The 26,698-nt window shown below is 41.6% G+C and overlaps 1 protein-coding gene across 1 annotated transcript; it reads right to left on the minus strand.

Moving 5' to 3' along the window:
• Positions 1–14,768: 14,768 nt before the first annotated feature.
• Positions 14,769–25,670, minus strand: LOC139547586 (interleukin-8-like). The gene is made up of 4 exons (XM_071356519.1): positions 25,393–25,670; positions 19,258–19,390; positions 18,726–18,860; positions 14,769–16,432 (listed from the first exon to the last, which is right to left on the minus strand). The coding sequence occupies exons 1-4, from the start codon at positions 25,460–25,462 to the stop codon at positions 16,420–16,422; spliced, it is 351 nt and encodes a 116-aa protein (XP_071212620.1). The 5' UTR covers positions 25,463–25,670; the 3' UTR covers positions 14,769–16,419.
• Positions 25,671–26,698: the final 1,028 nt, after the last annotated feature.

Genomic DNA, 26,698 nt, shown 5'->3' on the forward strand with positions numbered 1-26,698 from the left:
AAAACAACTACCCACAAACCACAGGTGGGAAAAGGCTAAGTATGGTTCTCAATCAGAGACAACGATAGACAGCTGCCTCTGATTGGGAACCATACCAGGCCAAACACATAGAAATAGAAAACATAGGGAAAAAAACATAGAATGCCCACCCCAACTCACGCCCTGACCAACCAAAATAGAGACATAAAAAAGGAACTAAGGTCAGAGCGTGACATTAACAGATGGTGACCCCAGCTAGGAGCGAAAGAGCAGTGAGGTTTCCCAGGTCTCGCCTTCCTTTCGTCCTTCTTCTAAACCAGGGGTGTCAAACTCATTTCGCATCGTGGGCCACATACGGCCTAGGGAGATGTCAAGTGGGCCGGACCATTAAAATTATACCATACTCTGCTATAAATAACCAAAATATCATGTCTTTCCTTTGTTTTGGTGTAAAGAAGCACAAGAACATTAGGAAAATATTGAAATTTAATGAACTATCCTTTTACAAAACATTTCATGAAACACCTCATATTTCCTTAGACAAATGTGCAATTTACTTTTATCATTCACAAATATGCATTGCAACTGATCCCACTGATTGTACAAAGGCACAAAACTTTAATTGGTACTGAAAAATATAGTAATGCACTTTAAGATTAAATGAGACTTTTAAAGAAAGGAATTTTTAAACCACTTACACATACGCATATAAAATCTAAATGTAATCCCTGCGTACACCTTACAAACTAAGGAGAGTGATTTTAAATGTGTAATGAAGAAAGTGTTCGCCTGTCCTGTAAATCTGTAAACTTCATACATGAAACATACATACACATACAATACATACTGAAAATTTATGGAGTTGTATGAACAGTAGAATTCCATCACACAACTTTTGTTTTGAAGCTGCTGACTAACATTAAAGTGCACATTTTTTAAATCACCACAGTAAGGATTCATCTTCACAGAGCTGTATTCTTTCAATGCAAACAGTATCTAAGGCAGCATTTTAAAGGTACCGAAATACCGAAACTTGTTGCAAACACACCAAGCACGAAGGTTTTCCGTGCATCTCTGTAAATAAATAGGACGTGGTCCATTTTTCTTTGAAAATTCTACACTCCTTATCTACTTTTCTCCGTTTGGATAACGACATTTTGGCTAATGAGGGTGTAGCGGAGAGGTAGAGACCAAGGTATTAACAACGTCGTAACAAGCAGCAGATGGCGCATTGATACCGTCTGCTGTTTTCAGTCTGTCTCAGTGATGCGGCTTGTCTTCTACTCTGATGGAAAGAGTGCGCCCCTTAGCGGATAATCCATGAATTGCAGCAAATTAAAAATATTAATTCCATGTCTTTTATGCATTTTTTCCACTTTCAAATTATCCTGCGGGCCTGATCGAACCTCCTTGGGGGCCGGTTCCGGCCCGCGGGCCGTATGTTTGACACCCCTGTTCTAAACCAAGTAATTCTCGCGGATGTCATAGCATATGGTCCCCTTCTTGATTCTGCTCCCGTAGCTCTGTTTCTCCTGCGCCTTGTCGATGTTCAGTCTCACCTAGACTGATATTAGAAATAAATGCAATTATATTTCATATTACAAATACATTTCTTATATTTCTCTTGAAGGGCCAGAAAAGAAATTAACAGTGGACAATCCTTTTAACCTGGTCAAAAACCTCCACATCCTTCTCAGTCCGTGCCTGAATGTGGTCCTCGAAAGCGCTCTGATCTGATTCGACAACTTCCACCACATCACGTGGGGTTTCAGTGATCTGAAAGTATGTTATGCAAAAATAGCAATAGACAAACAACAACACTAAGTTAATCATGTGTGAACCGTGGGTTGAAGATGTCCATCATCGCCTTGGAGGTGACCTTGTTAGTCTCGTCCTTTGGACGAGTACCCTTTTTAATGGGTTACAGAAGGGAATTTATAGTTAAGCGTGTACTCATTTACTGACCTTAATGGGTATTGCCTCCACCCACTTGGTAAAGTGATCAGTAGCAGTCTGACACCAGCTGTTGCCATTCCTGGATTAAGATGAGGTCCACCCCTAACACTTAAAGTGTTAGAGAGAAGATTACTTTTCTTTTTTCTTACCTTTATCTGTGTCATACAGTATGCAGATTTTCATATGTGTAAGGATCCTGACACACACGCACACACACACACACACACACTATAATATTGAACTCTGCTGTGGTCAACTAAAGCAAGCATTACAAAACAACTTCTCAGGGCAAAATTTGAATTTGGGACACTTACCGATCATGTGCCATGGTGAAACAACTTGATGGGCTTCAACTCCGGTGCCACTGTCTTCGCCCTCTAAAACGTTTGGCAGCGTAGACAGGGTACTGACCTTCAACTAAAAAGTGACAAATGAAAACATGCTGTACTCTCTGATATGACATTCACTGCAGTCATAATAATTTCAGATATAATAGAATGTGATTGATAAACAAAAGGTTATATCACTTGCCCAGCTGTCCACCTCCTTGACAATTCCCTGTCAGAAGAAGTGTAGGTTGATTTTGGCAATCATGCGCTTCATTCCAAAATGGCCAGCATGCATCTCTGTCAGCACGGCCTCCTTCTCCTCCTAAGTGAAAATCACCCTCCTGTGTGGCTGGCCATCATTTCCCCGTACGTACATATGATTGCCTAACAAGTTGGAAGGGAAGAGTTGTCGAAGTACTCTAATCTAAGTCCATTTGCACTGCTGTCTTTCTCTCTCTGTTTCTCTCTCTGTCTTCCACTCTCTTCCCACCTCTCTCACTTTCATATTTTATTCATCAATTTCTTCCTCTCTCTCCCCCCTCTCTCTCTCCGTGTCTCTCTAGCGAAGACACCTAGTTAAGGAGCATTTAGAATTACCATACTTGCTTACACCCAGTGGCGATTTTAGCATGTAAATCTTGGTGGGGCAAAAAAATACATGTGAGATGTATACCAGCAAAGCCACTACACAACACAACACTAAACAATACATTAATTGCACTATAACAGTGACAAACAGTGCCCATAAACTGTTAGGGCCTACATAAAGCTGTAGCAACAGCAGAGTCCCAACAGCAGTCCCAACACATTAGCACTGCTACAACTGACTATCAGCAGAGCCTTGTCTGGCAGCGAAACAGTTTATTCAACCTCATTTACTGCCTTTTAAAAAAACAGAGCTGATATGGCTGACTTGCTTAAACAAATGTGGTTTCTACTGACAATTGAGACGTACAAACTATGGCATAAGGGGACGACAAGCAGATAAGAGGCAATCCGTAATTTCGATTAAGACATTAATGAGCGAGCTAGGACGGACATAGTGAATTTAACTATTTGTTCAGCACTTTTGAAATGTAGAGCGACAAAATTCAGAACATGGGCCATTTTTACACTGTTCACCCTGTACACCAAGTCAGAACTGTAGGATAAATAAAGGGGGCATATATAAGCAGACAATGAAAGCTCTTACAGTATTCAATAATTACATTTCTCAAAAACAGGTTTTACGCTACTTGTGCACCACCAAGTCAGAAAAGGAGACAAAATTAAGAGGTGAAAATAGACCAAATTATTTGGGTGATGCACATGGGCTACTAACAGCTTACTACACAACATACACTTAGTATTACTTTCTTAGCTACAGTATACATATCTCCCTGGCATATTACATAATTTATGCAGCAGTATACAAGACATTTTTGGACTCACCTTGTTGTGCTGTGCTCACATGAACAGGAAGGTGGCGCGGCAGTCCTTCGTGGGCCAATTTTGTCATCAAACTTTGTCATTAAGGTCTGGCATTCTCTGAGTTTATGGTGCTTTCAAAACAACTTGGATCTCGAAGAAAAAAAAGGTTGAATCATGATGACGTCAGAGTTGGAATTCAAACTTATTTTCCCAGTCAAAGCTCGTTTTTCCCGAGTTCCCAGTTGTCTTGAACTCTCTAAAGTCAGATTTGGCAGTTCCGAGTTTTAACAGTTGTTTTGAGCGCGGCACAAATCATGCTTCATTGACAGCATGGCCAATGTTGAATGTTTATCATTTTAAACTGGGAAAAGAGACCCTTAATCTTAGTCTTGAGACCACAAAGTCACTCCACTGAATAGCAGGCTAATGATTGGTTTGCAATGCTTGCAGTTAGCCACTGATTCCTTACTAACCACTCATTGTTGAATTTGCGATTTTCAACTTGTTGTGTAATGTTTATGTCCAATGGCCGATGAGCACCAATAAGTTTCATCTATAATTTCTCTTCATTATTTCTCTTCATATGATAAGGATTAAAAAGGATTTGCCAGGAATATGTGTATGTGAAAAACTCACGTCAGAGAGTTTGGTAAAATGCAAGCATAATCCTTTACTCAGGTATTACATGTTACAGATCCCGACATCCTAATCAGACACTCATAATGAACCTGTTTAACCTGTCACCATCATATACAGTTGAAGTATATACAGTTGAAGTATATACTGTATTTCACCTGAATTCACCTGAAAAGAGGTGTTCATGATAAGGTGTTCATAATGTTTTGTACACTCAGTGTACATACGTATGGAAATGAAAAAAGGTTCATATGAATGGCTTTTTGGAGGGTTATTGTCTCAAAAAAACATTTCATTTAAGAAAATAGACATCCATGACAGGCACATGGGCCCCCCCAGTGATTATCATTCTTTCTTGCATAGCTTGTGCCATTCTATTGTACTCAGCAGGGGCACAACTTTCACTGGGGACGGGGGGGACATGACCCCCCACATTCTGAAATTGCATATTTGTCACCCCAGTTTTATCATTGCACTGTGATACAAAATGTGGCACCGGTGTGCTTTAGGACCTTGCAGACCCCTCAGAGCGATCAGGTAGGCTGTTTTCCGGTTTCAGGCAGCAGAATTTAGGACCCCAAAGAGAGTGCAGACAGGCTATGTGAAGGCAAAGCTTCTGAATGGCTGGCATATAGGACCAGCACCGGAGAGATGAACAGAGGCAGCTGCTGTCTGTGTTGCACTTTTTCTCAGAGTTGTAAAAGCAAGCAGAGGAGAAACTGGCTACTCTTTAGTTGACTGATCTAACTGACATGTTACGTTAGCTAATGTTTCATTCCCTCTCTACTGAAGTAATTGAACTCGCTACTAGAAGCTAGTTAGCTAGCTAGTAGCTACCACAGCCAGTTCAGCTCTAGCTTCTAGCTATCAGTATCTAACAGCTGTTGTATGTATGTTTTGTAACCTTTGTTTTGATCCGTTACAACAGAAGTACATTTTATGATGTACAGTACATTATACCGTTAGCTAGAGCTAGCCAAAAGTTGGTTAAAGCTAGCTAGAACAAACTTTATCTATTATTTTTGCCTCAACCACACCAGACCTGAATTAAATGATGAAACCAGCTGCCAAACGATTGAAGACCAATATTCTGATGTTTTCTTCAGTGCTATTTGAGTTTTTATTTGTCAGTATAGCAACGTAACGTTATTGATCTGTCAGTTTCCCTCGTTATTTCCCCACTTTTCACACTGACACGATATGAACAGCTCTACAGACTTGACTGTCATGGTGCACAGTCAGTACACAACACTATGCTCGTCATGTCTTAGCAGGATCAGATGGTGACAGGTGTTCCTGCAGGGTCAGACAGCCAGGGAAGACCAGTCTATGGAGCTCAAGTGAATTTTGCAGTATATTATAACAATCAATGAATGGATACAACATTTCATCATGAGTTGATGGGTAGACTACAGTCTGGGATCTGGAAATAATGGTCATTTCAATTATTGAACCATTGATTCTATCCATGGATAATATAATGTATAAATGTACACCAAGGTAATTATTTGTCATGCCTCATCTGAGCAGGATCAGATGGTGACAGGGGCCTCATCTGGGTCTGACAGCCAGGGATGCCAGTCTGTGAGAGTGCAGAGGTGAACTTTTGCCAGTACAACACTTGCTTCTCTCTGTGCAGCAAACACTGGACAAACAAGAAGTTTCAAAGATTGAAACTATTTTAAGGCAGTCGGAAACCTTTAAAGCTCATTTCCAAACTGCACCAAGGGTTGATAGAGGCCTTTTCCGGATGACAAAAAACATGTAAAACATAAATGTGAGGAAGACCTGGGAGACGCCATTGAAGATGGTGAATGGATACAGATATGTTATATATTCCCAGTCACGTTCAAATCATCTCAGACATAAATTACTGCAGTTTAAGACCATCCATAGAACGTACTATATGCCAGTGAAACTGGATATCATGCACTCAGCAATGTTATTCTTCTGCTGGAGGTGTAAAACATTAAAGGGGACATATTTGCATATGTTATGCTCTTGTGAAGGCTGGCTGAATTCTGGCAAAGAGTTGATCTCAGCATGTCTACAGATTCTTCCTTCTCCCTGTTTCTGTTTGCTTGGAAATGTTGATACTGGAGACTGTTATCAGAAGAAACTGTTTAACCTAGCATTTATAGCGGCAAAGAAATGGAATGCCATTAATTGGGAAACTTTACATTTCTTCCCAAATTATGTATCACTAGATCATATTTACTACAATATTAAGGTTATACTGTAAAACCTTCCTATGCTCTGGATGCCTTATATAGAAAACTGTATGACAAAAGGAGTTAGTGTAGAAAACATGCCCACGTCTACCTATTTAGGAAAGCCCTGGCCCTGGGGGTCTGCCGTACTGTTGGTTGTCACTCTGGCCTTGGCCTAACACACCTGAAACCAATAATGAATGTTTCACTAAGATCCTGAAGCTGAGTGGGTGTGTTGGGTTGGGGCACTGCAGGGCTGTGGACCCCTAGGGGTATGACAGGGTGACCCAGCTATATTGTGTACAAGTAAAAAGAGCTCTACAATAGGACTCTACAGTAGGACTATGATATGAATTACACTGAACAAAAATATAGTTCAGTCGTATAAATCACCTAAACATATTTAATAATGATCTCTTACCTAGCTTGATGACTGTGGGCATTTTTGCTTACTTTATGTCATTCTAAATAGAGACGTTTAGAAGGGCCATGGTTCATATTAGATTGTGTAGAAATGGATGAAATTAGCTTTAGATGCCCCCAAACAATGGCAGTTATGTCCATTTCTAAAAAGTTGCGCACCTGCTTATATCTATTCAGGCCAGTGTATTTATCTCCTGTATAGCATATTTATTATCTCTCTGTCTCTATACCTTTCCAGAACCATCTCCATGTTGCTCTTCGTCAGTGTGTGTAAATCAATTCCCTGGGTGTGTTTACTCTTGGGCTGCCTTATACCCCTCTAACCGGGGGCGGTGTCAGTGGGTCACAGGTCAGCAAATACGTACATCTGGGTTGCTCTCTTTCAAACAGTGTGCTTCCAGTTTTGGACAATTTCCTGTCCAGGACTGTTGCAACCTGAACCGAATATCCTCGACCATCACCTGATACTGAGCAAGAGCCATATTTACATGTGGTAGACGAGAGATATCCAAGCCTGAAGGACTGTAGTACTGTTGGTTTTCTTTTCTGCCTGTGTTAAGAAATCACATACAGTCGTGGCCAAAAGTTTTGAAAATGACACAAATATTAATTTTCACAAAGTCTGCTGCCTCAGTTTGTATGATTGCAAATTGCATATACTCCAGAATGTTATGAAGAGTGATCAGATGAATTGCAATTAAATGCAAAGTTCCTCTTTGCCATGCAAATGAACTGAATCCCCCAAAAACATTTCCACTGCATTTCAGCCCTGCCACAAAAGGACCAGCTGACGTCATGTCAGTGATTCTCTCGTTAACACAGGTGTGAGTGTTGACGAGGACAAGGCTGGAGATCACTGTCATGCTGATTGAGTTCGAATAACAGACTGGAAGCTTCAAAAGGAGGGTGGTGCTTGGAATCATTGTTCTTCCTCTGTCAACCATGGTTACCGGCAAGGAAACACGTGCCGTCATCATTGCTTTGCACAAAAAGGGCTTCACAGGCAAGGATATTGCTGCCAGTAAGATTGCACCTAAATCAACCATTTATTGGATCATCAAGAACTTCAAGGAGAGCGGTTCAATTGTTGTGAAGAAGGCTTCAGGGCGCCCAAGAAAGTCCAGCAAGCGCCAGGACCGTTTCCTAAAGTTGATTCAGCTGCGGGATTGGAGCACCACTAGTACAGAGCTTGCTCAGGAATGGCAGCAGGCAGGTGTGAGTGCATCTGCACGCACAGTGAGGCGAAGACTTTTGGAGGATGGCCTGGTGTCAAGAAGGGCAGCAAAGAATCCACTTCCCTCCAGGAAAAACCTCAGGGACAGACTTATATTCTGAAAAAGCTACAGGGATTGGACTGCTGAGGACTGGGCTAAAGTCATTTTCTCTGATGATTCCCCTTTCCGATTGTTTGGGGCATCCAGAAAAAAGCTTGTCCAGAGAAGACAAGGTGAGCGCTATCATCAGTCCTGTGTCATGCCAACAGTAAAGCATCCTGAGACCATTCATGTGTGGGGTTTCTTCTCAGCCAAGGGAGTGGGCTCACTCACAATTTTGCCTAAGAACACAGCCATGAATAAAGAATGGTACCAACACATCCTCCGAGAGCAACTTCTCCCAACCATCCAGGAACAGTTTGGTGACGAACAATGCCTTTTCCAGCATGATGGAGCACCTTGCCATAAGGCAAAAGTGATAACTAAGTGGCTCGGGGAACAAAACATCGATATTCTGGGTCCATGGCCAGGAAACTCCCCAGACCTTAATCTCATTGAGAGTTTGTGGTCAATCCTCAAGAGGCGGGTGGACAAACAAAACCCCACAAATTCTGACCAACTCCAAGCATTGATTATGCAATAATGGGCGTCCATCAGTCAGGATATGGCCCAGAAGTTAATTGACAGCATGCCAGGGCAGATTGCAGAGGTCATGAAAAAGAAGGGTCAACACTGCAAATATTGACTCTTTGCATCAACTTCATGTAATTGTCAATAAAAGCCTTTGACACTTATGAAATGCTTGTAATTATACTTCAGTATTCCATAGTAACATCTAACAAAAATATCTGAAGACACCGAAGCAGCAAACTTTGTGGAAATTAATAGTTGTGTCATTCTCAAAACTTTTGGCCACAACTGTACACACACACATACATTCACATTCCTTCACGCATTCCTGCTGCTACTCTGTTTATTATCTATGGATGGTCACTTTACCCCTACCTAAACTCAGCAAAAAAGAAACGTCCTCTCCCTGTCAACTGCGTTTATTTCAGCAAACTTAACATGTGTAAATATTTGTATGAACATAACAAGATTCAACAACTGAAACATAAACTGAACAAATTCCACAGACATGTGACTAACATAAATTGAATAATGTGTCCCTGAACCAAGAGGGGGTCAAAATCAAAAGTAACAGTCAGATTCTGGTATGGCCACCAGCTGCATTAAGTACTGCAGTGCATCTCCTCATCATGGACTGCACCAGATTTGCCAGTTCTTGCTGTGAGATGTTACCCCCCTCTTCTACCAAGGCACCTGCAAGTTCCCGGACATTTCTGGGGGGGAATGGCCCTAGCCCTCACCCTTCGATCCAACAGGTCCCAGATGTGCTCAATGGGATTGAGATCCGGGCTCTTCGCTGGCCATGGCAGAACACTGACATTCCTGTCTTGCAGGAAATCACTCAAAGAACGAGCAGTATGGCTGGTTGCATTGTCATGCTGGAGGGTCATGTCAGGATGAGCCTGCAGGAAGGGTACCACATGAGGGAGAAGGATGTCTTCCCAGTAACGCACAGCATTGAGATTGCCTGCAATGACAACAAGCTCAGTCCGATGATGCTGTGACACACTGCCCCAGACCATGACGGACCCTCCACCTCCAAATCGATCCTGATCCTGCTATATCCTGCTGCATTCGTGTGAAACTGAAAGCGCGAACCACTGCTTTTAACCAGGGCAAGGTGACCGGAAACATGACCGAATACAAACAGTGTAGCTATTCCCTCCGCAAGGCAATCAAACAAGCTAAGTCCCAGTATAGAGACAAAGTAGAGTCGCAATTCAACAGCTCAGACACAAGAGGTATCTGGCAGGGTCTACAGTCAATCACGGATTACAAAAAGAAAACCAGCCCCGTCGCGGACCAGGATGTCTTGCTCCCAGACAGACTAAATAACTTTTTTGCTCGCTTTGAGGACAATACAGTGCCACTGACACGGCCCGCTACCAAAACCTGCGGGCTCTCCTTCACTGCAGCCGAGGTGAGTAAAACATTTAAACGTGTTAACCCTCGCAAGGCTGCAGGCCCAGACGGCATTCCCAGCCGCATCCTCAGAGCATGCGCAGACCAGCTGTCTGGTGTGTTTAAGGACATATTCAATCAATCCTTATCCCAGTCTGCTGTTCCCACATGCTTCAAGAGGGCCACCATTGTTCCTGTTCCCAAGAAAGCTAAGGTAACTGAGCTAAACGACTACCGCCCCGTAGCACTCACTTCCGTCATCATGAAGTGCTTTGAGAGACTAGTCAAGGACCATATCAACTCCACCCTACCTGACACCCTAGACCCACTCCAATTTGCCTACCGACCCAATAGGTCCACAGACGATGCAATCGCAACCACACTGCACATTGCCCTAACCCATCTGGACAAGAGGAATACCTATGTGAGAATGCTGTTCATCAACTACAGCTCAGCATTTAACACCATAGTACCCTCCAAACTCGTCATCAAGCTCGAGACCCTGGGTCTCGACCCCGCCCTGTGCAACTGGGTCCTGGACTTCCTGACGGGCCGCCCCCAGGTGGTGAGGGTAGGTAACAACATCTCCACCCCGCTGATCCTCAACACTGGGCCCCACAAGGGTGCGTTCTGAGCCCTCTCCTGTACTCCCTGTTCACCCACGACTGCGTGGCCATGCACGCCTCCAACTCAATCATCAAGTTTGCGGACGACACTACAGTGGTAGGCTTGATTACCAACAACGACGAGACGGCCTACAGGGAGGAGGTGAGGGCCCTCGGAGTGTGGTGTCAGGAAAATAACCACACATTCAACGTCAACAAAACAAAGGAGATGATTGTGGACTTCAGGAAACAGCAGAGGGAGCACTCCCCTATCCACATCGATGGGACAGTAGTGGAGAAGGTGGAAAGTTTTAAGTTCCTCGGTGTACACATCACGGACAAACTGAATTGGTCCACCCACACAGACAGCGTTGTGAAGAAGGCGCAGCAGCGCCTCTTCAACCTCAGGAGGCTGAAGAAATTCGGCTTGTCACCAAAAGCACTCACAAACTTCTACAGATGCACAATCGAGAGCATCCTGTCGGGCTGTATCACCGCCTGGTACGGCAACTGCTCCGCCCACAACCGTAAGGCTCTCCAGAGGGTAGTGAGGTCTGCACAACGCATCACCGGGGGCAAACTACCTGCCCTCCAGGACACCTACACCACCCGATGTCACAGGAAGGCCATAAAGATCATCAAGGACAACAATCACCCGAGCCACTGCCTGTTCACCCCGCTATCATCCAGAAGGCGAGGTCAGTACAGGTGCATCAAAGCGGGGACCGAGAGACTGAAAAACAGCTTCTATCTCAAGGCCATCAGACTGTTAAACAGCCACCACTAACATTTAGTGGCCGCTGCCAACATACTGACTCAACTCCAGCCACTTTAATAATGGGAATTGATGGAAATTATGTAAAAATGTATCACTAGCCACTTTAAACAATGCCACTTAATATAATGTTTACATATCCTACATTACTCATCTCATATGTATATGTATATACTGTACTCTATATCATCTACTGCATCTTGCCATCTTTATGTAATACATATATCACTAGCCACTTTAAACTATGCCACTTTATGTTTATATACCCTACATTACTCATCTCATATGTATAGACTGTACACTATACCATCTACTGCATCTTGCCTATGCCGTTCTGTACCATCACTCATTCATATATCTTTATGTACATATTCTTTATCCCTTTACACTTGTGTGTATTAGGTAGTAGTTGTGGAATTGTTAGGTTAGATTACTTGTTGGTTATTACTGCATTGTCGGAACTAGAAGCACAAGCATTTTGCTACACACGCATTAACATCTGCTAACCATGTGTATGTGACAAATAAAATTTGATTTGATTTGATTTGAACAGCGGAAGCGCTATAGGTGAGCAAAGGCACTATTTGTCAATTAACTTGTAATTAAACGCTAGCAAATCTTGCATGTTGTTAGTTATGATGCATTTTATTGTGTTGCTCAATTTACTTTTTTTCATATTTAGCAAAGAAACTAGCTAGCTACATTAGCCAACTATAAACTTTAGCAGCCTCGTCTTACTAGCTAGATAGCTAGCTTAGCTGGCTAACGTTAGCTAACCTAGCTAGGCGAACTGTTATCTAATTACATTTGTTTTGTTCTATTTTAGGATTTAACTAGACCTACTCATCTGTAATGCTGCTGAGCGATACATAGAGAAATTCTAAAGACAAATTTGAGAGCCACGTGATCAAGAAGAGAGAGGCTTGGGAAATTGTAGCTTGAATGCTGCAAGAGAAAAGTTATACTGCAACCTGGGAGACATGCGATGCGAAGTGGAGGAGTCTGAAGCACAAGTGTGTGTTGCTATGTATCATCAACCTCTCTTTGTCTTTCTCCTCTTTCCTTTCTCCTCTTTCTTTCCTATTGTTGGCTTGTTCGCTCACTATTTAAATTACTTACTTACACACGCACGCACACACACACTGAAAGAGAGAGAGAGCAGCTGCTGGTGCTTAGTGTCATGTAACTATTGTTCATGTTCACCCATGATGCCAAATTGTGTCACACAGGTACAAGGTAATCATTGATGGGCATTAGAAGACGGGGCAGGGGAGAAGGAAGTGGGAGTTCTACACCATCATGGAGGTGGTCCTCTTTGGTGATCCTGCGGTGACCCCCGCAGTCATTATATCATATTTTCCGACACGTAACCCTCACACTGTCACCCACAACACTCACACTACAACCCACACCCACCAAAACATCACTACATACACACACAACATACAGCATACAATACTAATTACACTGTCACTAAACCCAGCACATCCACAGACACCCCACACAGAGCACGCCAACACTGATACCATCTCCCTCTACTACAACACAGGTAAAATAAAAAACACCACTCCCCACACTCAACCCCAAAAGAAGACCATTGCCATTGAGGCAAAACTGGACAATATCCTCGCACTTCAGAAACAAATACTTCAAGCACAGAGCGAGAGGAACGATATTCTTAAACAGTTCACCACTGCAATACAGAATTTCGAAGAACAGTAGCCTAAATCGATTTATTTATTGTACACTAATAATTAATTCTCCTGAGATTTTCCTTGATTGTATGTTTAACTGAATTCTGTAATAACTAATTGTCATGTCTATTGTGATTGGTTAATTGTACACAAATAATAAATTCTCCTGAGATTTTTCTTGATCGTATGTTTAACTGAAATCGTTCATAACTAATTGTTTTGGAACATGTTTTGTTCAAATGGAAACTTAAATAACTGGCTTTGTTACCTTGGGTGTGCACACAAACATTTTTGTAATGTTTTCCAATATATTATTGATTAAATGTGGTTATGTACCACTAATGTGTGCGGTTGAGTAATATATGTGTTTTTGATTTTTAGATGTGTATTGTAGCTCAGGTTGTCCCTCTTCAGCATTGCTGCCTGTCGAACAGCTGCCATTGGGGTTCTAGTGCATGGTCAGGGAAGGGGTCAATGGGGGCCTCCACTGGTATTTCCTCTGGGGTCCCTTCAAGGATCAGGACCAAGTTGTGGAGAACACATGTACTGGCAATCACATAGGGTACTTTGTTTAGAAGGAACATGTCCAAGTGCTGCAGGCTCCTCCACTTGAGTAGCCCAAACGCCCTCTCAATGTGTCCACCTGTTGAACTGTGGACCTGGTTGAAATGCTTTACTCATCTTCAAGGTGGCCGTTGTTTCTGATTGGGACAATTAAGTCCACACTCAGGGGGTACGCAGAATCCCCGGGGAGATGGTATTGGGCCTTGAGGTCGATGGTCCTGTACACTCTGGAATTGTGCACAGAACCAGCAATCCCTGTGCAGATGTTTGTAAACATGAGCTGGCTGTTGCACACTGACTGGAGTTGGAAGCTTAAGACTGAGTGTTCTCAGCTGAAAGACAGAGCTAAATTATTCTTAATTTTCTTTGTTTCAGATAGTGTGTGAGGACTTGGCTCCTCCAGTTCCTCATAGAGGTGGACCCATTGAAAATAGGGTATTGGCCTTCCTGTGGCTGATAGCCAACCAGGAAAGTTTCATGGGAGTGGCGGACTGTTTCATCTTTCACTTCATTCAAGTGGTCACAGACCATACCTAGCTGGTATCTGACTATGTGAAGTGGCCTTCTGTTGAGCAGCTGCCAGTGGTAGAGGCCGCATTTGAGAGAAAGGCGAGGTTCCTTGGGGTGATTGGGTGTATAGATGGCACCCAGATTACCGTCAGGGGATGCCTACATAAACAGAAAGGGCCATGCCAGCAAGTAATCTGTTATTCATTGGTGTTGTTGCATTACTGCACAATTTCAATGCAACATTTGCCAGTAGATGGCGTCATTAGCCTATTGATAGGCAGTAGGTTTACGGTGCAGTGTCTTAATATTATAACTTATGAGGATGGTGTTACTAAATTAATGAATTATTGGAAAATGAAACCATGTATTGATCTATATTGTGATATATATGCAAATATATACAGTACCAGTCAAAAATTTGGACACAACTCATTCAAGGGTTTTTCTATATTTTTACTATTTTCTACATTGTAGAATAATAGTGAAGACATCAAAACTATGAAATAACACATATGGAATCATGTAGTAACCAAAGAAAGTGTTAAACAAATCTAAATATATGTAATATTTTAGATTCTTCAAAGTAGCCACCCTTTGCCTTTGTGACAGCTTTGCACACTCTTGGCATTCTCTTGTGTGATAGTTGTGATAGTCTGTCAGCTTTGGAGGATCAGTCAAAAGCAAAAGGTGTAAACCTGCACATTGTTTTAATATAGGGAATACAATTATCCTAATCTACACTAACTTGTGGTAGAGATGTACACAATGCAACTTTGGTTCATATTGCAGGAAAAAAGGGCAAAAGACAAGTACAATAGCTAACCCAAAAATACTTTTATAAAACAGTAAGCTACACACAAGGTTCAATTGTTCTATCAATATAAAAACAATTAGGATATTGATTGTAAGATGAGAAAATTGACATTGAAGAGTGCAGGGAGAGCATTGAATACATTCATTCAATTTGGATTTAATGTTTGAGAATAGTGAATCCTAAGAAACAAAGAAAAGCAGCCTTAATGTTGTATATTTTCTTCACTCAAGTACAGTGCAAGTATTTCTACATTTTCTGTATTCTGAAAGAAAAAGCAGATCAGGAAACGATGACTTAACGCCACATTTTGACCAGCAGCGAAAAATTGAATTAGATATGAGTATGTTGGAAACATACATTTAAGTTGAAAAAATATAGAGTAGAAAGGATTTTGTTATGCCAAATAAATGTTGTTCAAGTGATAGTTTTCCAAATTGTAACCCAATATTATATGAAACAGACAAATAAGTCAAACACAGATATTCTTGGGTGATATTGTGGTAATATATGTTGAAAGGTTTAGGCCAATTTTGAGACATAGCCATGGAGTATTTTTCTGTGTATTTCTACTTCAAAAAAGGGAACATAAAGGCAACTTCTGCTGTGAGGTATACATTTGCTACTTCTGTAACCGGTGGGAATCGAATCCAAGTCGCTTGATTGCCAACCACATAGTGAGGGGTCGTTCTTAAACAAACCACTCTTTTTGAATGTGTCTTCTTGGTGAATGTTTGCAACCAAAAAGTATTTCATTACTTTACCAATATCTTTGTCTTTTGATTAAACATAATACACATATCAAGATCCAAAATCATTTACTTCTTTCAATTCTGAATGAAACAGCCACTGTTGTAGGTACTGTACATGCAGTAGATGTCAGTAGGATAGATTCTGTGACCCCAACTCTGAACACTAGACTCGATTCAACAGTATTCAATTCAAGAAACGTTATTTATCTCTGATGGGCAATTACTTTCTGGGCACGTGAGTCAGCAACATAACAAATGACAAACCACATACAGCAACGTGACACCCATCGGGTGAGATGCAGTGTAAGAGAGTCCTGTCACAGAGTGTAGGATAAATGATGGCAACTTAACCAACTTAAAGGATGCTACACATTGGTAGTGGAAAAGGTGGGAACTTCCAGCACTAGGTAAGTACTATGTAAATGCAGTCCATCCATTTTAAAGGCAGTAGCACTGAAATCTCTCCCTGTGTGCGAAGTAGCTCTTGATAGCATTGATCAAGTCAATGAAAGTCTGGGTTTCAAGGCTTCTTGCTGTGGGTAAGAAACAGTCATATTTAGGCATATTTTATTACATAAGTATGGTGGTTGGATGAATGGATGGATAGATCTTATATGATCATGGTCTACTTCCTATTAAAAAAACATGCACAGATGTGGTAAGATATATTGCCACCATTGTACTTTACAATGGAGTGCAACGGAGCAGAATGTTCCGTTTTTTTATTTTCAAAACTGTCTGAAGGGTGTTTTTACCTGTAGGCACCTGTAACTTACCACAGGTGAGATAAATTACACAATAAACAAGAGTCATTGCCTCCAAGCTAATTTTAAACAAGGCAACAGTAAACTTGTCGTCGCCCACGAATGATGCAGAGCCCCCGCCCCCTTGGGCCAATTGAAATATCGTGTGTAACTAACGATTTTCAGTTAATTACTATACTGTAGCTCCCGCCTTGGGCCAATCATTGTAATTTTGTAAATGTCGGATCTCTATGGCAAAATGCATCATTCACCCAAGTTTCGTCAAAATTGGGCTAGTGGTGTCTAACGAGCGGATGGAGATCGATCCATAGTCCCAGGCCATTTTCTGAATTTGAAGTGAAAAAAATCTAAATTTCAGTTTAGACATTTTTTTCTTGGTCCTGTGCTGTTGTAAATCAAACAAATGTATTTTAGAAGAAATAGTCAATCATGAAAGGGTGCCAATATATTTGACTGCATCTGTATTACATTTTTAATGTGAAATGTGAAAACATAAATAAAACATCTGGTTCTTGTATTCTGCCTGTGTACGATTGTGGCCTACTTCATATACCACGTATATGTTACTTACAGTTGCGGACAAATATATGGGCACCTTTGCACTTTTTTAATTCCCTATTTCTTTTAAAATAAGTTTTTTTTTGTCTCCACACCTTATTGTATTTTCACACATTCTTATTGTAGCATTGCACTCCAACACACCTTGATAATCTGATGATTTCACACATTAATAAAGGCTCTCAGTACCAGAGGCAGAAAAGCAACCCCACAGCATTATTGAACCCTTCTTATAATTGATTGTAGGGAAGGTGTTATTTTCTTTGAATGCTTCATTTGGTTGTTGGTAAACATAGGAAGACCCCACTACTGAAGGAGGCACCAGAAAGCCTGAATAAACCTCTCAAAAACCCACTTAACAAGCCTAAATCCTGGGGGAAATGTTCTGCGGACCAGTTAAACAAAATTAGAGCTCTTTGGCGATACAAATCAGTGTTTACTGACGAGAAATTCAAGCATTCAATGAAAAGAACACCCTCCCTGCAATCAAAGAGAGGGGAGGTTTGATAATGCTGTGGGATTGCTTTGCTGCGTCTGGTACAGGGGGCATTGAATGTGCGCAAAGCATCATAAAATAAGCAGATTATCAAGTGTTTTCTAGTCCAATGTTCAAGCCAGTGTCTCCATTGAAGGTTGTGGGTCTTCCAGCTGGAGAACGACCCCAAACAACACACATCAAAAAGCACCCAGGAATGGTTAAGAAGCGATGCTGGACTGTTCTTGTCACGCCCTGATCTGTTTCACCTGTCCCTGTGATTGTCTCCACCCCCTCCAGGTGTCGCTTATTTTCCCCAGTGTATTTATACCTGTGTTTCCTGTCTCTCTGTGCCAGTTCATCTTGTATGTTTAGTCAAGTCAACCAGCATGTTTTTTTCCCCCTGACCTTGAATCTACCTGCCCTTCGGTACCTATTGGACTCTGAACTGGTTTTGACCTTTTGCCTGTACACGACCATTCTCTTGCCTACCCCTTTTTGGATTAATAAACATTGTAAGCCTCCTGTGTCTGCATCTGGATCTCGCCTTGTGCCTTGATAGTTCTGGTGGCCAGCGAAGAGTCTAGATCGGAATCACATCCTTCGGCGAGATCTGAAAACAGCAGTTGGTGGAGGGCACCCCTAAAATATTTAAGAGCAGTTTGCAGCTGAAAAGTGGGCCAGATTGTCTGTAGAAAGGTGCAGCAAGCTAATTGATGGCTACAAGAAGTATTTGTCTGCGCCAAAGTCTGTGTAACCAAGTAATTGCTCCGGGGTGCCAATAATTTTGTCTTTATTAAATAAAAATTGTAAACTTAAGTTTACAAAAATAAAATAGATTCTCTTATGTTGGAGATCAAATAACAAGGTGTGGTGACCCAGTTTTCAACTTATTTTAGAAGAAATAGGGAATTTAATAAAAGTGCAAGGGTGCCAATATATTTGCCAGCATCTGTATATGATTCATATACTGTAGACCCTTTTCCAAATGAGTGGATAGGTAGACAGACAAACATTTTGTTGTTTTACCTGGCTCGTTTATTCCAGGTCTTTGGGCTGTATGAGTTTCTCTTGTGCTTGGCCAGTATCTGCTCAATGATCTTCTTGACCCAGGGAGCGCTGACGTCCAAACATATCTCCTTACCGCTCCCCTTCAGAGTGGCTCTGCAAGACAGGCACACAGTACAGTCAGAAACAGAACTAATATTACCACAACCTGGAACTAACATTATCACAACCTAGAGCTAAATCAGCTTTTGTAAATTAAATAGGACGTTAGTAAGCAAGGACTCGCATAGAATAATTTAAGGTAAATATCTGAATGTGAACATTGTATAATAACCATATTTTAGAGTCGGTGTTAGTGTTATAACTCGACTATAAGCATCATTTAAGATAGTCAACATAACATATTTTTGTCAGCACTAACTTAATTAAATATGATTCATATAAGATGGCCATAGTTGATATCAACATGATTTAAAACCCATATCAATATCAACTTATATATAACAGTCATATTTTAGGGTTAGCATGATTTAAGTCGGTAGTCTGAACTCACATGATCTCTGTGTCTTTGCAGTGAGAGCTGGGAGGGGACATCTCTACCTTGTCGATGAGTTTACCAATCCGACGCCTCTCCATCTGGATGCAGCGACAACGTAAGTCTGACCCCAAGTCACTTAGGCTCATCCCTGTAGAAGGTCAGAGGTCAGTTTTAGACTACATCATATTGGGTGTGAGGGGTGGAAGTCACAAAAATGTGAATGAAAGAAGCGAGCTTTTAATTGTTAAAGACTCCAGACACCGACGCCCTAGACTGATAACTCTGATTCCGCACGGCAAGCGGTACCAGAGCAACAAGTCTGACACCAACAGGCTCCTGAACAGCTTCTATCACGGCTCCTAACAGCTTCTATCGCCAAGCCATAAGACTGCTAAATAGCCAACAACATGGCTACACAGACTATCTGCACTGACCCTTCTATTTGATTTTTGCACTGACTGTACGCACACTCATACGCTCACTCACACTGACACTCCAACACACACAAACACTAACACACACACTTCACTTGCTCACACACACACACAACACGCGCACACGTTCAAACTGACTCTACACACATGCACATACACACATACAATCATAATATACGCCGCTGCTACTCTGTTTATCATATGTCATGATGCCTAGTCGCCTTACATATCTAACACTCCCACTCCACTGTAAATACGGTATTGGCACTGACCCTGGAACTGACCTTGAATATATATATATGTACTGTAGCTTACTTACTTTCTTCTTATTTCTGTTTCTCGTGTATTTCTTCTACTTTACTTGTTTTACAGTACTACTGATATTGTTGGAAAGAGCAAAAAAGAAAGGCATGACTGTTTTTGTGCATGTGACATTAAAAACTTGAAACTTGAAAAGCTTCGAATCAAACGATACACTGTAGTCCAGTCTCTTTCATGAACAAATTCATCTTTCACATCAAATCATTAACAGTTAGTTCACATGACCACGGTTCAACTCATGAAAAGCCCAACAGTCAAATGAAATGCACACCTCTCATGTAATGTAATTGGAGTGTAAGTCAAATCAAAGGTAACACTGTCTGTTTGTTCAGAACTTTAGGCTGATTCAGGCGATGTCTGTTCCATTTGAATGGTGGGACTTTCATTTTAAAGCTGTCGCTTGCCTATAACATGTCAATCATATTGCTCCACCCAGGATGCCGCAGTCTAGGGATGCTTTCGATTTAGTTTAGCTCACCCGGTGCCCCGGTTTGCTAAATATGCTGAAATCAATTATCATAAGTTTTATCCTTCAATGTTTCTCTTTGCCACGTGTCTTTGTTGTTTTGTTTTCAATTCCACCCCTAATAGCCAATATCGCCATAGGTTCTGAGTGGGGCATTCAGAGTTTCTCTACGTTTGAAATCGAGTGCTAACTCTGCCCACCTGGCAAGGACCGAGCATCCCCGCTTGCAAAACGAGCGTGCAGATGCATGGGCTGGGCAATTGGACTGACATGTTAGGAAGTGACAGCTTTCAAAGAATCGTCCCACCGTTCAAATGAAACGGACTGTTACGTCCGTCGTCGGAATGAGACCAAAGCGCAGCGTGGGAAATGTTCATCGTACTTTATTTGAATGATCACAAAAAACAACAAAGGAAAAAAACAAAATTTATGTTCTGCAGGGCTATACAGCTGCTCTGCAAAAACAACATCCCACAAGCTAGGGTGGAAAAACAGGCTGCCTAAGTATGATTCCCAATCAGAGATAACGACAGACAGCTGCCTCTGATTGGGAACCATACCCGGCCAACAAAGAAATAGAAAACGAGAATGCCCACCCAAATCACACCCTGACCTAACCAAATAGATAAATAAAAAGTCTCTCTAAGGTCAGGGCGTGACACAGACAAGGCTTGAATCAAATCCTAAAGAGCTGAATAAACAGTCACACTATGTTTCACCTTTGATTTGAATTACACTTCCATTATAAATTGACCTCATCCCATCAGTAGAGGATGCCTGGTTATTCTTTAAAAGTGCCTTCCTCACCATCTTAAATAAGCATGCTCCATTCAAAAAATGTAGAACCAGGAATAGATATAGTCCTTGGTTCCCTCCAGACCCGTCTGCCCTTGACCAGCACAAAAACATCCTGTGGCGTTCTGCATTAGCATCGAAAAGCCAACGTGATATGCAACTTTTCAGGGAAGTTAGGAACAAATACACACAGGCAGTTAGGAAAGCTAAGGCTAGCTTTTTCAAACAGAAATTTGCATTCTGTATTACAAACTCAAAGTTTGACCGGTGACGTCGACCGCCGAACGTCGCCCAAACAAGGAGAGGGACCGACTTCGGAGGAAGTCGTGACAGTCGCTCTTGCTGCTGGTGATTCTCTGATCCACCTCTACGCAGACGAAACCATTCTGTATACCTCTGGCCCCTCTTTGGACACGGTGTTAACAAACCCCAAGACAAGCTTCAATGCCATACAACTCTCCTTCCGTGGCCTCCCAACTGCTCTTAAATGCAAGTCAAACTAAATGCATGCTATTCAATCGATCCCTGCCCACACCTGCCCGCCCGTCCAGCATCACTACTCTGGACGGCTCTGACTTAGAATGCGTGGATAAGTACAAATACCTAGGTGTCTGGTTAGACTGTAAACTCTCCTTCCAGACTCACATTAAGCATCTCCAATCCAAAATTAAATCTAGAATCGGCTTCCTATATCGCAACAAAGCATCCTTCACTCATGCTGCCAAACATACCCTTGTAAAACTGAACATCCTACCGAACCTCAACTTCGGCGATCTATAAAATAGCCCCCAACACTCTACTCAACATATTGGATGCATTCTATCACAGTGCCATCCGTTTTGTCACCAAAGCCCCATACACTACCCACCACTGCGACCTGTACGCTCTTGTTGGTTGGCCCTCGCTTCATACTCGTCGCCAAACCCACTGGCTACAGGTTATCTACAAGTCTCTGCTAGGTAAAGCCCCGCCTTATCTCAGCTCACTGGTCACCATAGCAGCACCCACTCATAGCACGCACTCCAGCAGGTACAGTATATCTCACTGGTCACCCCCAAAGCCAATTCTTCCTTTGGTCGCCTTTCCTTACAGTTCTCTGCTGCCAATGACTGGAACGAACTGCAAAAATCTCTGAAGCTGGAGACCCTTACCTCCCTCACTAGCTTTAAGCACCAGCTGTCAGAGCAGCTCACAGATCACTGCACCTGTACATAGCCCATCTGTAAACAGCCCATCTACCTCATCCCCATACTGTATTTATTTATTTATCTTGCTCATTTGCACCCCAGTATCTCTACTTGCACATTCATCTTCTGCACATCTACCATTCCAGTGTTTAATTGCTATATTGTAATTACTTCGCCACCATGGCCTATTTCTTGCCTTATAACTCCCTTATCTTACCTCATTTGCGCTCACTGTATATAGACTTTTTGTTTTCTTTTTTCTACTGTATTATTGACTGAATGTTTTGTTGATTCCATGTGTAACTCTGTGTTGTTGTATGTGTCGAATTGCTATGCTTTATCTTGGCCAGGTCGCAGGTGCATATGAGAACTTGTTGTCAACTAGCCTACCTGGTTAAATAAAGGTGAAATAAAAAATTATACAAAAATAAACTCAGCAAAAAAAGAACCGTCCTCTCACTGTCAACTGGGTTTATTTTCAGCAAACTTAACATGTGTAAATATTTGTATGAACATGATGAGTCAACAACTGAGTATGAGTCAACAACTGAGACGGAACAATAAACGTTTTCCATAAACGGAACAAGTTCCACAGACATGTGACTAACAGAAATTGAATAATGTATCACTGAACAAAGGGGGAGGGGGGGTCAAAATCAAAAGTAACAGTCAGTATCTGGTGTGGCCACCAGCTGCATTAACTATCTCCTCCTCATGGACTGCACCAGATTTGCCAGTTCTTGCTGTGAGATGTTTCCCCACTCTTCCACCGAGGCACCTGCAAGTTAGTGGACATTTCTGTGGGGAATCGCCCTAGCCCTCACCCTCCAATCCAACATATCCAGATGTGCTCAATGGGATTGAGATACGGGCGCTTTGATGGCCATGGCAGAACACTGACAATCCTGTCTTGCAGGAAATCACGCACAGAACGAGCAGTATGGCTGATAGCATTGTCATGCTGGAGGGTCATGTCAGGATGAGCCTCTCTCAGCCTATTGCGGACAGTCTGAGGACTGATGGAAGGATTGTGCGTTCCTGGTGAAACTCGGGCAGTTGTTGTTGCCATCATTTACCTGTCCCACAGGTGTGATGTGCGGATGTACCAATCCTGTGCAGGTGTTGTTACACATGGTCTGCCACTGCGAGGACGTTCTGCTGTCCGTCCTGTCTCCCTGTAGCGCTGTCTTAGGCGTCTCACAGTACAGACATTATAATTTATTGCCCTGGCCACATCTGCAGTCCTCAATCCTCCTTGCAGTATTCCTAAGGCACGTTCACAGAGATGAGCAGGGACCCTGGGCATCTTTCTTTTGGTGTTTTTCAGAGTCAGTAGAAAGGCCTCTTTCGTGTCCTAAGTTTTCACAACTGTGACCTTAATTGCCTACCATCTGTCTAATTGCCTACCACCCGTTCCACAGGTGCATGTTCATTAATTGTATATGGTTCATTGAACAAGCATGAGAAAAAGTGTTTAAACCCTTTACAATGAAGATCTGTGAAGTTATTTGGATTTTTATGAATTACATGATAACTGATGTATGTTTGAAAGGTGAGCATTATTCATTCAATAGACTGGTCTACAATTAGAAATGTGATCTAATGCTTGTTTGTTTCATTCCTTGCTTGTTACTGTAATTTAAAAAAAAACTTGTGAGTTACAACACTTTTAATTGGGAGCCATGATTAGCTTGATTGAAAGTTATATTTAAATAGGTAGATGTAGCCGTTACTCAAATACGCACATACTGTACATTCAGAAATACAAATTCTCTCTAAAAGGTATTTCTTCACTTATTGTTGCTATTGTCTACCCTTGACTCTTGCCCGATGCCCCTTAAATGCAGAGAACTTTTCATATTTTTCTGTGTTTTGTCCTGGGATAAATCATACGCTTGCCCCGCTATTGCACTGGAGAACTCTGTGCGTTTTTCCCATTCGACATAGGAGAAACCGCACGCTTGCATGTCTGGATTGTTATTTCGGTACTTAACCATGTCTCTGGATTGTATATACCTTTTGAAATATGCTGTGTTAAAGACTCTGGTTCCTCTGGACTATGGTTTTAGTACTGTCTGTAAAAATCCGATCTAGACTTGCCGTTATTTTGCTGCTTTTACTGTCAGGAAATGGGCAATTTAACCCAGGTCCTTACATTTCTACCCAATCTGAATTAGAAAGTCAGAATGGTCTGACGTTTCTGCACATAAATGTAAGAATTCTTCTTCCAATTTTGTGAATATTAGGATAAAAACCACAGACCTACATGAATTTATGCTTTCTGAAACCTGGCTCAAAAGATCTATCACTGACAAAAACATTGGCATTGATGGTTACAATGTTTTTCAGTCATATCACAAATTTAAGGGTGGTGGTGTTGCTATAAAAGGCATGTTTTCGGCAACCATTCTGACTTCTATTTCCAAACCCAAGCAATTTGAATATCTGGCTTTGAATATAAATCTTTGCGCATCCTTAAATTGAGTTGTCTCCTGTTGTTATAGACCCCCATCTGCTATTGCTAGCTCTCTGGGTTGTATTTTTGAATTGTTATCATAAAATGTCACATCTGAATTTGTGATTAAGGGTGACCTGAATCTAGACTGGTTGACATCGAACTCTGATCAACTCAATAATCTATGTAATAATGACTATAATCTTACTCAGATTGTTAACAATGTAACCAGGTTTAATGCAAAGTGTGTTCTATAAAATCCTCTTTGGTTGATCTTATTTTAACCAACACTTCACATCATTTTAATACGTCTGGTGTTACCATTTGTTCTTAATTGACTTGCCTGGTTAAAGGTTCAATAAAACAACATGTATAACATTATATTTTGATACCTTTACTTATTTTACTGCGCATATGAATTATATTCATGTCCATAGGGTGTCAATGCATTGAGTCAAAGTAATAATAGAGTAAATGATAATATAAACTCACCCTCGGTGATGGTCAGGAGGGCCAGGAGCACACCGATAGAGCTGTCTGACATTCTGATGCTCATCTTCATTTTGGCGAAAAACTGGAGTTCCAGTAACTAGACGACAAGGTAGTATGATCCTAAGACAAGCTGGAGTTACAGTAACTATGGTCCTGCTGGAAGCCTAAGCTCGAATAACAAAATAAACTATTAGTAGTTTATTAGATATTACTCTGTTTATTGTTATGAGATTGTGTCCTTGTCTCTTAGTATGATTCAGTCTCATTACTGTCTGTCTCCCTGTATGGAGAGGCAACATTCCTTTATATACAAGCAGTAAAGTGAGTCACTAGTCAGGCCAGGGTTGGTTGGACCATCTTTGGAATCCACTCTTATCTAAACCGGTTGTCGGATTACGGCAATTAAAGTAAAACCACAGAAATGTCTTCAGTTTACTTTCCATGACCATCAGAGGTTCATCAGACCAGCTAAATTCCAAGAAAACCCTGTTCTTACACCATCTGGTCTGGTATTTTACGCAACCTGGGAAAAGTTGTAGAGGCCCTAGGGGTACTGGGCATTGATCAGGCCAGTTTTAGAAAAGCCAGTTCAACCACAGACAACATTTTACCGTTTTTTTTCAATCGCTTGAACACTTTTCTCGATTCAGGGATTACTTTTGCGAAACAGCTAATGCAGCCCACTAAACTGCATTTCTCTTGCAAAATCAAAACTTTAAATATATTTTTTATAACTTCATCAAACAAGTATGTGTCATCTAATGAGATTTATTTTACAATATGAACTAACACCATCTCAACTTAAAATACATATTACAAAAGCAGCGAACTCAATCAAAACAGTATCATTAGTCATCAAATGAGATCTCACAATTGATTTAATTTTACCTTTATTTAACCAGGTAGGCCAGTTGAGAACAAGTTCTCATTTACAACTGCGACCTGGCCAAGATAAAGCAAAGCAGTGTGACAAAAACAACAACAAAGAGTTACACATGGGATAAACAAACGTACAGTCAATAATACAATAGAAAAATCCATATATAGCGTGTGCAAATGTAGTACGATTAAGGAGGTAAGGCAATAAATAGGCCATAGTGGCGAAATAATTACAATTCAGCATTAACACTGGAGTGATATATGTGCAGATGATGAAGTGCAAGTAGAGTAGTCCATAGGGCGTCAATCGTACTACACCGGCTCCGACGCTCGTCTTATGTGGCAGGGCTTGCAAACTATTACAGACTACAAAGGCAAGCACAGCCGCGAGCTGCCCAGTTTCACGAGCCTACCAGACGAGCTAAAT

The sequence above is a fragment of the Salvelinus alpinus genome, chromosome 21 (genome assembly GCF_045679555.1).
Source record: "Salvelinus alpinus chromosome 21, SLU_Salpinus.1, whole genome shotgun sequence".
In the NCBI taxonomy this organism is placed as follows: domain Eukaryota; kingdom Metazoa; phylum Chordata; class Actinopteri; order Salmoniformes; family Salmonidae; genus Salvelinus; species Salvelinus alpinus.